The sequence below is a fragment of the Seriola aureovittata genome, chromosome 15 (assembly GCF_021018895.1).
Source record: "Seriola aureovittata isolate HTS-2021-v1 ecotype China chromosome 15, ASM2101889v1, whole genome shotgun sequence".
NCBI lineage: Eukaryota > Metazoa > Chordata > Actinopteri > Carangiformes > Carangidae > Seriola > Seriola aureovittata.
The window spans coordinates 15,700,067-15,715,123 of NC_079378.1; the positions used below are offsets into that span (position 1 = coordinate 15,700,067).

Genomic DNA, 15,057 nt, shown 5'->3' on the forward strand with positions numbered 1-15,057 from the left:
CTAGCTGTGTGGTGCTAAGTTCTTGGTGCAAAACTCAAGCAGCTGCAATGGTTGTGAATGGTGTTGCTGAAGACATCTTTTTTTTTTTTTTTTACAACCTAAATGCTTATCTAGCACCTTGCTTCAGCTCCTTCAGCTTGCATAGTTAACACTGGCAATGGCTTACTTTATATTTGACTTTGTCCAAACTAATCAGTCCCTCTCTATGATGATACAGATGGGCGACAAATTAAAGATGGATAAAGGGATTCTGGAGAATGACTGTTGCTATTTGAACTAAACAGTAAAACAAATACACCCCTCCTTTCAGTGCTGCTTTGGAAGTTCTGCTCCCCAAATTCATGGATGCGGATTGCCAAGGCAATGACATAATGGCGGACACCAGAGCATCTTATATGGTGTTGAAGTGCATTTCGAAATATGCATCCAAAGTAATAAATCCACATTCCTATAAAAAACCTTTGCATGTTTTACACATAAATACCATGATATAGAGTAAACAATGAGACAGCAAATTGTTGCTAGAGTTACTGCTGCAAAGCTGACATACAAAGAGGATGAGACTTTTCCCACAGCCAGCACACCAGCTGCAGACAGTGATACTCACAACTCTCCTGCTACTATAGCTAACATCACACCAATAGCATATCTTAGCAAACTAGAGAGTAATCCGAATGTCTGAGGGCAAGTACTGTGTCAAGAAAAATGCATGTATAAATGTGTCTCAATATCTTAATATAAGTTACAATTATAAACAAACACACTCTATTTTAACTAGTAACACACAAATGAATGTACTGTTTTCGACCATATTGAGTACACCATTCAAGCATTCACAGTGTAGGTTGGAAAAAGTATGTGAACATGTGAACCCCTCAGCTAATGACATCAACAAAAGCTAATTGGAGTCAGGAGTTATCGCACCTTGGGTCCTATCAATGAAACAAGATTGGGGGTGTGGGTTAGAGCTATACTATGACTTTTAAAAAACACTCAGTTTGAGTTTTTTCTTATTCACAAGAAACATCTGCTGAACCTTGCCTCACAAGAAAGAGATCTCAAAAGATCTACGATCAAGAATTGTTGATTACACAGTAATCTCAAAGAATTTAGATAGTCATCAGTCCACATTAAATGGTTTAGTTCTGTGGCTACTCTCCCTAGAAGTACGCACCCAATTAATATGACTCCAAAGGCACAGAGCAGATGTTCAGTGAGGTAGAAATGAGCCCCAGAGTAACAACTAAAGACTTCAAGGAATAATTGGAGCTGATTAACATCTCCGTTCATGAGTCTACCATGTATGTGTGCATGGCGCATTGTATCCATGACAATGACATCAACAAAGGAAGGAAGCTGCTGCCCTCCAAATTAAAACAACACTGCGCCTGAAGTTTGCCAAAGAGTGCCGTGACATTCCACAACACTACTAGGAAACTGTCCTGTGGACTGGTGAAACTAAGGTTGAATTGTTTGGAAGAAAACACAGCGCTATATTTTGTGTAAAAAGGGCACTGCATACCAACCTGAAAACATCATCCCAAAAGTGACACACGGTGGAGGGAGCATCATGATTTGATCCTGCTTTGCTGCCTCTGAGGTTAGACAATTCACCATCATCAAGGAGAAAATGAATTCCCAAGTTTATCAAGGTATCTTACAGGATACTAGAAGGGTGGCTGTGATGCAGCAGCAATCTACTACAGAAAGAAAATCTGACTTTTGTAGTGGCCCAGTCAGAGCCCAGACCTCAACCCAACAGAGATGCAGTGGAAGAGAGACATTAACACCAGACATCCTGATCAGAAGCAGTTCTGTAGAAAGAATGGTCCATACCATTTGCAGATGTAGTTCTGTTATCCTTGTCAGACCAGGACCTTCAGCATGCACTGAGGTGGTGCGCCCAAGTTTGAAGTCGTTGGGATGAAGGTCAGCACCTATAACTTTGAAGCCATGGTTCTTTGCTGGAAAACAGTGGATTACTCTCTTTAGGTTGGGATGGAGTTTCTGCCACAAGTAAAGGAGTGTAAGTATCTCTGGGTACGGTTCATATGTAAGGGTAGGATGGAATGGGAGACTACAGGCGGATCAGTGCAGCAACAGCAATGTTGTGGTGAAGAGGGAGCTGAGCTGGAAGGCACAACCCTGAATGACCAGTCTATCTTTGTTCTGACCCTCATCTATGCTCATGAGCTTTGGGTAGTGACCAAAAGAATGAAATTGCGAGTACAAGCAGCTGAAATTAGTTTCCTCCGCAGGATGTCTGGGCTCAGCCTTACAGAGAGGTTAGGGAACTCTGACATTTCGAGGGAGCTCGGACTAGAGCTGCTGCTACTTTGCATCAAAAGGAGCCTGTTGATGTGGTTCCGGTATCTGGTTATAATGCTTTCTGGGTGCCTTCTATTGGTGGTCTTTCAGACACGTCCAACTGGAAGGAGGCCTCGGGGTAGACCAAGAACACACTGGAGAGATTATTCATCTCATCTGGCCTGGGAACGCCTCTGGTCAGGAGGAGCTGGAAAACATTGCTGGTGAGATGGATGTATGGACACAGGACAGACAGCTAGCAGACCATGATGAGATATTTACTGAATTTGACCAAAACTGTATTGGATTAGAATCGCTCACTCCACCTTAAAAGACATCCAGTCATCCTCTGTTGCAGGTATAAAAATGCTGAGCAGGCCCTGTTGATTCTGATTTTGTATCAAAATGGTAAGAGTAAAAGATCTAAGTGGCTTTGAAAAAGGGGTTCATTGTTGGGACACGGATGGCAGGAGCTTCAGTCACAAAGACTGTTCAGCTGGCTAGTATTCCAACAGGAACAGGGACTAAAGTGACATCTGCATTTAGATCTATGAAAAAGACATAAGTAAATAGGGTCAGAAATTGCGGTTGACAGCGCACATTTGATGACTGTGATGCGCATGCTTTAGTGTGATATGTAAGTGAAAACAGAAGAGCAAGTCTTCCTCAGATGACTGAGAATGTCAATGCAGGACATGACAAGACTGTATCAGCAAGAACAGTCTGTCCACAGTTACATAGAGAGGGATATTGTAGTGGGGCTGCAGTGTATAAACCCCTTATTACAAAGATGAAAGCACATTTGAGAGTTCAGTGGTGCAAAAACCATAGGCACTGATCTACAGAGATGTGGGAAAAAAGTGATACAGTCAGATGAGTCATCCTTCACCATATATATATATATATATATATATATATATATATATTATATATATATATATATTATAAGTGGGCGAGTGAATGAGTGGCGTACACCAAGATAACGGTACAGGTCTGAGTTTGACCACTACAGTGAGGGGATCCACTGGCTCTGTTATGCTCTTGGGGTTCAGAGACTGGTAGAATCAATGCCAAGGCACATTGAAGCTATTCTGGTGGCACGTGGTGGCCCAACACCTTACTAAGATACTTTATGATGATTTTTCTTCATCACCCATCTTTATGTTGCCAATGCAATGCTAACCTCTAGTCTCAACAACTACTTTGTGATGCCCACCACCCCCATCATGAGCCTTAGCCAGCAAGGAGGCTGTTAAGAGCTTCTCTTTGTCAAATGCACACAACACAATCTGTGCTCCACTCTATCCTCTATCCTCACTGTCTTGTGCTTCCCTCTGCTCCACAGACTTGAGTATGAGCAATGCCTTATCATTTCTTTTGAATCTTACCTCAAATGTTTGGATATAATTGATGATATTTCAATATGCCACAACGTGAAGAGGCCACAGGCTCATTCAGTATCTTTATTGCTTTTTTGTGTTTTTATGCAGCTTTGTATTTATGAAATGAAAATACTAATTTCATCTTCTTTGAGCCTGACTGTCCCTTTGGACGAGTAGGTTTTCATTGTACAGGCTTTAAAATCCTTATCTTTGGTGACAATGAGAGATCATCATTTTGTTGTTTTGACATGAAGGGAATGTAACATGATTCAGTATATTCTGAGTGTCAATAGCCTCTTTAGCAAAAAACAAATGAAAAAATCCTCAGATATTTAGTGTTGGTCTTCATTGTATTTTAAAAAAACAGCTTAAATGCTGTCTACCAGCAGACCCTGCTTAGAGGCTCTGCCGCTTAATTTCAGTGTTTTGGCTGTCAGTATCGCTGTCCGTCCTGAAATTGTCCATATGACAGGTGACAGATTAGATCCATCATGGGTTGTTTGGGCTGGAGACTTTGTCGTCTCACATTGAGTGAGAAGGCTAACCAGGTGGAGGACTGTGGCTGACAGCTGTGCTGTTATGCTCTAACACTGCAGTATGCACCGACTGGACAAGAAACAAAACAAATTGGTGTGGTAGTCCTGTAAACAAGACTATGGGATAACGAAATCAATAGAGGTGGTTATGTAGTATATTTAAAGAAGAGAGTAGATTCAATAGAGGAGGTCCTGTGGGCCTCATTAGGTAGAGAGCTAAGGTCAAGGTGGGTCAACATTTGACCAGGGCCTCCTGTGGTAAAAACTATATGACCACACTATAGGCATTTTAGTTAATGGAGTCAACTTATTAGCTTATGTTATGTAATTAGAGTGTTTGTCAAAGTGTGTGTGCTTGGCTACCTATATGTGGGGTGGGATGTGAGCGAGTGCACAAAGGACGACGGTAGGAGAAAAATGACAAAAACAAGAATGACAAGAATGGTAGTGCTGATATCATCGATATGAATAGTACTGGCATTAGCCTTGCAAATGGGATCAGATTTTCTTGCAGTGCTGTGATCATATTGTTCAATACAGCACACAATGACACCTTGTGGCACCATTGTTAAACTACAGCACAGCAGTCCATAATCAATCTGGCTCAGGGATATTGTCAAATTTCTGCTGCTGGTGTCGTCAATGCAATCAGCTGGATGCTCAGAAGCTACACTATGCTACATTAGCCTGAGCCTTACACATATGTGGCCTGCCTTCACTGAGGTCAAGGCCTTGTGCTTTTCTTCATGATTAATAGGAATTTGCTGGATCCTGTATCAGTTATTCATGAGCAGTCCCTTGTCACACACCCTCGTAATGTTCTCATCTGAAATTCAGGTCATGCATTCAGAGGTTTTTAACCTGCTGTTTGGCAAAGAGCACAAGACTGCCCAGAATACCAGTCATATTTGAATTATATGCTTTCTAACTCTAATGATACACCTTCCTGCTGTCATGAAAAAAAAACATTTGAATGAAAAACATGGCATGAGCTAATGACACCATGCGATCTCACACACGCACACACTCACGCTCGACACAGTAATGTACAAGCGCACATATTTTGTGTGATTTGTTTGTCTCTGGCTTTGTATCTTCATGTTCCTCTTATAGGTGATGTCAGTTGCCTAGCAACCAAGCAATCAGGGCCCGATTGTTGCCATGACAACATGGCAGGGGTATCATCATGGAGAGAATAGAGATGAAAGGAGGAAGGGAGGGAGAGAGGAGAGGAAAGAGAGATAGGGAGAGATAGAGCGAGAGAGAGAGCCCTGCCATTGAGGGGTGCTGATAATGTGAAGCCCACAGTGTGCAGGTAGGAGGATGACCTCTGTGTAGGCGGCAGCAGAGAATGCTCATGAATGCAGAGAAAAGAAAATTAATGTTTGGTCTTATGCGGCTGCATCCACGGGTTACACAGCATTTGACACTGTTCTAACAGTACAGGCTTCATTCCAGATGGAAATGTCACGATGTGCTCCAGTTGTCTTTTGTCACAGACAGTGAAGCTGATGCAGAAGCCACCGCTCAGTGTGTCGCTAGGGTCCAGAGGGCTTTGGGCCTAACCTCTGCAGGTGTCATAACCCATCCATCACCCGACAGCAGTCCACTGTAAAGCAGTCCAATGGGGTCATGGTGCATTTACTCTGTTTACTCCCTTGCTCATCTCTGCCCTTAATACAGCTGTGTAGCAGAGAGAGACAAGGCCAGAGAGGGAAAGAGCAGGAACTATATACAGATAAACCAATTATGATGCCACTTAAGCTAATGTATGGACCAGAGTAGACACAGAATCATAGTTAGCATCAAAATATTGACTACATTGACTGAATTAGCGGTGCGACCAAATCACATGTAAAGATTGGTCAAGTGTGTATAAGCTACAAAGATTAGCCAAAATGGGTATGAAAATAACAAGTGTACTTTACAAGAAGCTTTCTGGAGCATTAAAGAAAACATACTGCAATTCAGCCTAGTAATTGTACAGAACACTGAAGTTTGTGTTGTCTATAGGCTACTGATTTTAGCATTGTACATTTGGTAAAACAACATATTCTGTGCTTAAGTATTTTATGATGTATTTGTCCCAAAAAAAAAATCAATTTTTGTAGTTTTCATAAAATATTTGACAGTTAAATTTTACTGTCATATTCCTTTGAAAACTTTTAACACTTGATGTTAGCTTTTTACACTTGGAATCAAAATTTAATGGGCAAATCGACTTTCACAGTCCAGTCAGGAACTATTTTGTTTCGCTGCAGGAGAACAGGCCACAGAGGAGTGATTCAACTCAACTCCTTTGACTTAAGAGTTACCATAAAACATGTAATAAATGCCTAGTGTAAAATCATTGCCCTAACTGCAGGCAGGGACTTATGTGAATTTTTGATGAAGATACAGAAATACAGTTTATTACTATAGATTCATTACACTGATTTACTTCACCCAGGATTGTTATCTTATTTCTGGATGATTTCAGATATTTAGTGTGAAAAAATGGACACGTGCTTTTTAAAGTGGTTTCTAGGCTTTCTGTGACGATATTTAGCCTTTGATGTGAAATCATTGATAGGCCGAACATGAAATTACATTAATAGTTACGTGTACAGTACATTTTCACATTTTTGGTATTATGATGTAGATGACTGAGGTTTTTGCAAAAACAAATATTCTATGATATTCATACATATGAATAACCATGTTGTCAGTGTGACTAGTGAACTAGTAAGATGAGAAAGAACAGCAGGCTATGTTATGTGCACCAAAGGCTGTCCAAGACATTTTTTTTTTTTTTAAAAAGCGTAAGATCCTTAAGAATAGGAAGAGATCTGAGAAACCAGCCATTGATACTGGCACCTATCGGTCACTTATTAAAGGTGCATTATATGTAGAGAAGCACAGTGACATCAAATGAACAAAGTGTTCGGCCTTTGGTCAAGCCTTTTATGATGCAAAAGTATTCTCATGCATTCAGAGATAATAGGACATAAATTAACTTTCATGTTACAGTTAAAATATATCACATTTTTAGGAAGACAGAGTATGACTAATTCATAATCACCTTTATAGAAAAGGTGAATGTTTGATCTATATAGAGGTAGCATACTGCCTCAATTTGTCAATGCTAAAATTAGATGAGAATTTACACATCATCAACTGTGTTAGATGGTGATGTAAAGACAAAATCACTTTTTCTAAACATAAAAAAAAAACATGATGAAATGAAACAGAAGGAGCAGTGTGGTTTGATCACTTTTGCCAATTTATACATTCAACAGAAAGGTGTCGACTCTCTGCTAAAACCACTGAACGAATGATTCATGTTTTGCCGAAAGCAATGATTCATGATGATGAGTCCCCAACTTCTCTTTGAGTATTATATGTCTACGGTTTGTCTGCCTCCAAAGTGAAGGCCATTTTGAGGGGGTTTTAAAGCTGTGCTGCATTATAGAATAAAGGCAAATGTCTCTCAAGATTTGCATTCAAAACTCACAAATCAACAAATGATCATTTCTATTGTTATGTTATTTGAAGATAATGGGTTCCTCTTTCTCAATGGGCACCTTCTGCAACATAACACAGTCAAACTGCCGGGGCCTTTTCAATTAGCAAACACTGAATGCTCTCATAAACATGGAACGTGTTGTTGTTTTGTTTCAAGTCAATGTCTTTTTCCTGTTTTCCTTTTTCTATGAATTGACAACATTTTTCTGACTACAGATATTGTCTATCTGCAGCACAGATTTATGTCGAATTCATTGAAAGGTAGGGCTGCAACAAATGACTGATTTCACTACAACATTGTAATTATCTAATAATGTTTAATCGATACAATATCACAAAATAGTTTTTAAAAGTTCCCAGAGACCATAACACCGTCAAATTCAATCTAGAATATGAAACAGAGAAAGGAAGCAAAAAAAAATAAAAAAATTGTAAAGCTGAAACCGGTGATGAGATTAATGGATTATCAAAATTGTGGTCAATTAATTTTCTTTCTATCAACTATTTGATTAATCATTTCGACATTGCAAGTGACCATCAGCCGGAACCTCAATGTGCCTTAAGCCAAGACATCAAGACATCAGCATGGCTGATATTTTAGCTGTCTTTTCTTGTGAGCAGTAGAACTGCTGCTCTGACCAATGTCAAGGTGACAACGTGATGGCAATAAAGTGAATTAGCACCTCAGAAATGAGCATATAGGCTGCAGTTAAAAAACTAGCTACAAAGAGATAAATATATAATTATTCAGTGGTTGCATAACAGAGATATCTGTGTCAAAAGTTTCCTCATTTAAATCACCATCATAATATTTTGCCTTTATTTGATGCATATGTGTGTTTCATAATGTGTGTGTGTGTGTGTGTGTGTGTGTGTGTGTGTGTGTGTGTGTGTGTGTGTGTGTGTGTCGTCATGTCAAAGAGGGACAGTGTGAAAAAAGCAGTGTGGATGGCAGCATACGGTAGCGTTTATTTCACAAAAAGACAAGAAAAATGAAATAATATATATGGTTTACTCTATGTCGCTACGTCTCCTTCTCTCCCCTCCCTCACTCACCGGCAGTGACAAACATATTTTATGAGTCACGGCTGGAGCAGACTGCCAGTCCTCTCTATCCCGACCCTTTCCTTTAACATCAAGATATACCCAACACCAACAACTCTGGCTTCCAGGAAAACTCTCTCTCCTCGTCTGCTACGACACCCCCCCCTTCCCCTTCCCTCTCTCCCCCTCCCTCTTTTTTATTTCCCCTTACCCTTCCCCAGCCTCCCACCTCTCTCTCTCTTTTTCTCCCCATCCCTCTCCTCCTCTACTGCGGGTGTCTGGGAGGCTGTTTTTCCTCTGTCTCTCGCTCATGAAGGGCCGCACTAAGCTCCCTTCTCTCTGCCCGTGTGTGGTAGGTAAATTCACCTCTCTGTTTGTGTCGTTCTTCTCCTTCTCCATCTCTCTGTTGCTGCCTCTGTTTTGCATGTTAGCTTAAAGTCTGCTAGTCGTTCTGGCAGGCTTGGGGGAGGTCTCTATCTACATCTGTGCATATTACGTCGAACATGCTTGCAGTCTCCTCCACTGTCATAGATTAACCAGTAATATGTGTATGAGGAATTTTGTGCTATCCTTCTACGTGTGCTCTGGGTAGGTTTAATCATGCACTTTGGTTATTACGTATGAATGTGGCCTGGCACATGTGGGTGTGTATGTGCCTGTGAGCATGTTTAGACATGCAGAAGAAGTAAAACTCCAGCAGACTTGTTGAATGAAGCATTACAGAATCATGTATGCTGCGGTTTTATTGTGTCTTTTGAATAGATTTTGTCTATATATATATTTGAATGTAATTCATATTTATGTGCATCTCTCTCCTTGTGAGGACACTAGGACACAACCTGTGTCCTCCTAAAATTAGGAAAATCCACAAACTGACAAAAAAAAAAAAAATCTACCCTCGTCACTTTAAAAGAGGTCATGTCTGTTTTAGGGTTAAATGCTTAGGATCAGACATTAGGGTTAGAGGTGAGAGGATGGGTTTTCATCACATGCCCAGGGTAGTACGCTACAAGTCCCATTATGTTTAATACAATATGTATATGCCGTCGTGCGTGTTTGTGAAAATGAAAACACTGTGCAGGCGAGAGAAGTCCAGCGCTCCTCCAGTGTTAATTAACCGAGTAGACACGATGAGGCTGGTTGAGTGTTATGGCACCAAGATACCTTTTAATGCAGTTCTTCATGTATGTGTGTTTGTGCATGCATATGGACTAACAGAGCTTTGCACTGGCTATTATCTGCTGTATGTTAGAGTTGTTATTGAAAATCTGGACACAAACACAAGTTGTCATTTTCAGCAGTTCAAATTTATAGTGCAACAGATTTGTATTTGACTATATTAAATAACTGTGATGGATCAGAATCATTATTGATTCTTATTGACTTCATTATTGGGACAGATACAGTGGGGTCAATAATTTGTAGAACATTCAGACATTCTTGTTGTTTTACCTCTGTGCACCAGCATGTCCTGACTCTGTAATAATTTAAGGATATTTGCATCCACATCAGATCAAACATGTAGAAATGTTTAAATTTTAGTAGACTAAATGAAAAAAACTGAGTTTTAGATCAATTATTGTTACTACATTTGCATTTTGGATCTGTTTTCAACATGAAGACCAAGGTAGTGTCAGTGACAGTAAAGTAGGCCAACATGACATGAGGCTGAAAAACTAGAATAAATATGTGTTTGTTAGTGACTTCAGTAATTGTGAACAACCTACTAGACCAGGGAAGACCAGTTTACAGTAGTAGCTGATAGAAGAACAACTGGGAGGTTGACGGAAAAAACGTGTTTACAGCTGTGCAACAGATCAAGAAGACGCTTCAGGTTGTACAATATGTTTGCACCTGTGTTAGAGAAAACCATCAAGACAAGACTAAGCAAGTATAACCTCAGGAGGTTCACCACAAAACACAAACCTCAGAAAGGCCAGGTTACAGTTTGCAGCATGTACGCCAGGAAACCTGTAAACTTCTGCATCAAAGTGTTACAGACAGATGAGACAAAAGGTTGAACTTTGCCAGAGAGATGGAAAGATGAGAGTGTGAAACAAAGAAACAGCCCATAATCCAAGGCATACCACCTCATCAGTCAGACATGGTGGGGGTGATCTAATGGCTTGGGCGTGAATGGCATGCCAGTGGAGTCACTTGTGTTCATTGATAATTTTGCTACTAACGACATCAGCTGGATGAATTTGATGATGGATGAAAGAATTTGGACTGCTCAGTTCCAAATGAAAAAAAACAAACTGGGCTGTAATTCCTACAGTTCATCTGATATGGATGTAAACCACCAGATTTTATAGCTGAGAGTGAACATTATAACCATATATTGACTTCACATCCAATGTGCTGGAGTACCCTCCATCATCATCAATAATGTTTGGATGTGAAATCTAAAATCATATTTCAACACATTCTAAAAGGGAGAATGTGAATGTGAAATGTGTAATACTTTTAGATTACACTGTCTCTTGCTTTTTAGAATAAAACCGAGCCGCATTGGGCCACACCACTACTAAGGCAACATGAACCTCCGATAGACCAGTCCAGTCCCAGAGATGAGAGCTTCGTATCATTCATATCATGTTTGGCAAGCTAACATTTCTACTTGCAAATAGTAGCAACAAAATCATTAACCCTTTCTTCTTTTGGTATATATGATTTCACAACACTATTGAAAATAAAATACATTTCATTTGTGCTGGACATCTGCACCTGTTGTCTTCTGATGCCATGTGACTGGCTGATTGGTCTACACCATCACCGAGCAGCTAAAAGGGATAGTGATGGGAGGGCAGAGTTTTAATACTGAGATATTTACCTCATTCAGACCTATTCTTGGATCCTCAACACCTGATCAACTGAGAGGTTAGATTGTCTGTATTGTCATGAGTCATGCCCCTGCAGATGTAATTTTACACATTTGCAGAGTTTGAAAACAGGCTTGAAACAACTGACCATGAGAGTCATAGCTTTGACCTGACACAATATTCATCAGAACTGATGGAACTCTCATGTAAGGTCATGATCGTAATGTAGTGTAAAGGCGTGTTTATTTATTGAACATAATTTTCAAAAAAAGATAATTCCAGTTAGTTACCATTTTAAAAAGAAGCAGTTTCTTTGTTGTACCCTTTTTCTTTAATTGTGATAACAGCATATATTCCACCAAACATTGCTTACTAGTTAGCACACTGGGTAATTATGGTAAGCTGTAAATTACTATGCACTCTTAGCCATGCAGCCTACTACTGTTACTCCTACATTTTCAGTGCATCCTAACAGTCCATGCTGTCCATCAAAACTATATGTGCCATTTATATAGTGAGAGGTGGTGTTTTCCTCCCCACAGAACTTTCATGTAATACTAAGCATGTGAGGTTCTCAAAGGCATTAACTCTACAATAAATTACCCCATATTAATGGGTTTGCTAATCATGTTTAACAGTCACAATAAAACAGTGTTGTGTTAGAGGCAGTCACTTGAGCCAACTGGTCTATTGGACCTTTTGTCACTGGTGTTTCCTCCAGTTTCAAAACCCACAATGTCACGTACGCTCATACTCAATTTTGATAGCATGATTCACTTTCAGATTACTGTGTTGGGCAACTGGGCATAGATACTGCCAGTCAGCTCTACCTGTTGGCACCTGGTGACTCTGTTTTTATCATGTTGACTAGAAGCGGTGCCAGGCTGACCAGACTGCTACCCTGCTGTGCTCGCTACATGCCGAGCCAAAGCTATCACTGGTAGCCTGAGCCTCTTTGTTGCATTTCATCAGAGGTAACTCCAAAAACAAAAAAAGAAATTTACTTTTAAACTGTTAAAAGTGTGAGGAAATTTCTAACTTTCAGAATGCACGCACAGCAAGGAGCAAACCAGCTGGAGCTTCACTGCAAGTCCATCATAATTAAAACACATCAGCACACAGTCCTCATTCACCAAATGTTTTTGGCCACATGCCTTCACCAAAGAGGCAATCTATAACGACAACTGCTTATTTATAATCTAAAGTTGTCTGGCAGACGACACCAGAACACAGGAGTACACAAGTTTAATGCTATATCATTTCAATGAAGTCACTCTTAATGTTCTGACTGACTTACAGCATTGACCTATAGTGTTATAAATATGTGGCATCTTTGACCAGGCCAAGAACTGGCACTTCATGCTAACTGGTTCATAAGTATTGCCCTAAAGGAAGAAACATTGAGGTTGTATATTGAAGCCTAAACTTGGGGTGGCTAACACATCTCTGCAAATATTATGTAATGAATAGCAATGTACTGCCCATTAAGTGAACTGGTCGTTGTCATGCTAGAAAATTTACACAATCCTACAATGCAAATTTCCTGTCTAATTATAGACTGAGGAGTATTGACACCCCCAGGGCAAAGAAAATTAAACTTATCTCAGCCAAACTGACCACCATCATCACAATATTCCAGGGGAAGGTAGAAATTAAATAGGCTGCTACAACTGCTGCAGAAAACATGGCCTGGCTATGTGTGTGTTGCTTGGTGAACACACACATGGTATTTCACAACCAGACATAACACATCAGTCAGCATCTACTTTACACAATAGTGATATGGTTTAACTGTTTAAATGTAAATTAAAAGGCTAAAAGTGATCAACTATTTTGCATTTCAAATCGCTCTATCAAAAATCTGAATTCTATTTGTATGAAATGCTCCCACCATTGTTCATAATGCTCTATTTAGCGTTTTGTTTTTCATTAGGGAGGAAATAAGTGTGTTTAGCAGAAGTTTTCTTCATTGTAATGTAGCTGTGTTTATCAAAGGCAGTGCTTTTTGAAGCTCTATATTTTTTGTTTATTCCACTGTACAGCATGCACTGTCCACTACATTCATAACATCAAGAGTCTGAATTTAAATGAACACGAGTCCAGTGCTGTTCATTACAATTGCTTGGACTCAGTGAAGAGCTAGCAAGACATGAAATAAGCTAAACATGATACAAATGAAAAATGACTTACTTATAGAAAATTGAAGTTTAGTGTCGTGTTATACAATGAATATACAGTATATTATGGCATATACAGCAGAGCCAGCCACTGTGTTGGCATGCTCATGCAGTTACAAATGATAGAGAAGCACATGGTGACTGCTTTAAAGTGTAGACAGGCTGAGAGAAAGCTTTTTAGCTTGTGGGTGGTTCTGGTTTATAATGGACAGATTTTAATACCAGTAGGAGCCTGAGCCGACAGTCCAAAGTCATCTTTGGTCCACATTTTTTCACATGACACATGTCTAAGTCTCAGATGGAGGACAGCTGGCAGAGGATGATCTCAGTACTGTGGACAGTAGACTGCTGTTGTCTTCAGTGGGGGAGGAGGCACAGCAGAACCATACTGTGATAGAGGAAGTGAGGTGATGGCTGTGTAGAATTAGACCAGTAGCTGCTGTGAGAGATTCTTCGCTTGTCACAGGAAAAAGATCATCCGTTAGGCTTTCATGATTATGGTGTAGATGTTCTCATCCCATTTGAGGGTGGTGCAGATAATTATCCCCAACAGCTCAATTTAACCATTTAATAACTGTCTCAAAGCATGTCTGCAGTTATACCAAAAGGAGAAAAACAAGTGCCTTCCCAGGCTAATCGATTTTTTTGGCTTTTGAAGTATGTTGGAGGTGTAACATGTACACCATACTTCATGCATAATGCATTGCTCCAAGTCATCACTGTTGCTGATGACTCCATTCTGGCATGCTAAATTTACACAGCTGGATGGTTTTGCAAGAGACAGAAGCAGGAATATCAGATGTGAAACATTACAGTTTGCCTGTAGGGCAGCGTTCGAGTGCTGCTGATGCACCTGGAGCTGATCTGATCTCAAGGCTCTACCACAGGAACAAAAGTGTCCACGTCTTAAACCCTGTGCAATTTATGATGAATGAGGAAGAGTCAAAGTCCATTATCTTTCCCTGACATATTTAAGACTGTATTACTTTGTTGAAAAGCATTTTAGCTTACTGATTATCCCCTCTATTTTACTTGTAATTTTTTGCCCATCCATTGCCAATTTGACATGAAATGATTTTCTCGTGAGAACAGGGGAAATCAGATATACTAGCAGTGAGAAATCAGATACAGCAGGGTCTGTGTAGGTGTGAATACTATAATTCTAACCTTGGGTGTTTTCCTAGAGCTTAGGCAGTCTCAGAGCCTCAGGAGATTCCCAGTTGTGTTTGCACTTTAGACTATTTCATTGTCAAAGCTGCTGAGCGCTGGGGGTTATAGAGGGCTG

The 15,057-nt window shown here is 40.0% G+C and overlaps 1 protein-coding gene across 2 annotated transcripts in view; it reads left to right on the forward strand.

Annotated features, from left to right (window-relative positions):
- LOC130182286 (disks large homolog 4) overlaps positions 1–15,057 on the forward strand; it is a 74,470-nt gene that overhangs the window by 11,997 nt on the left and 47,416 nt on the right. Inside the window, exon 1 of one of the 2 annotated variants that reach the window (XM_056397089.1) lies at positions 8,970–9,125. The exons of the other annotated variant lie outside the window; for it this stretch is intronic. Within the exon in view, the coding sequence (XP_056253064.1) occupies positions 9,084–9,125 (42 nt within the window). The 5' untranslated portion in view covers positions 8,970–9,083. Of the gene's footprint in view, positions 1–8,969; positions 9,126–15,057 lie in introns of those variants that run through there. 2 annotated transcript variants of the gene reach the window in all.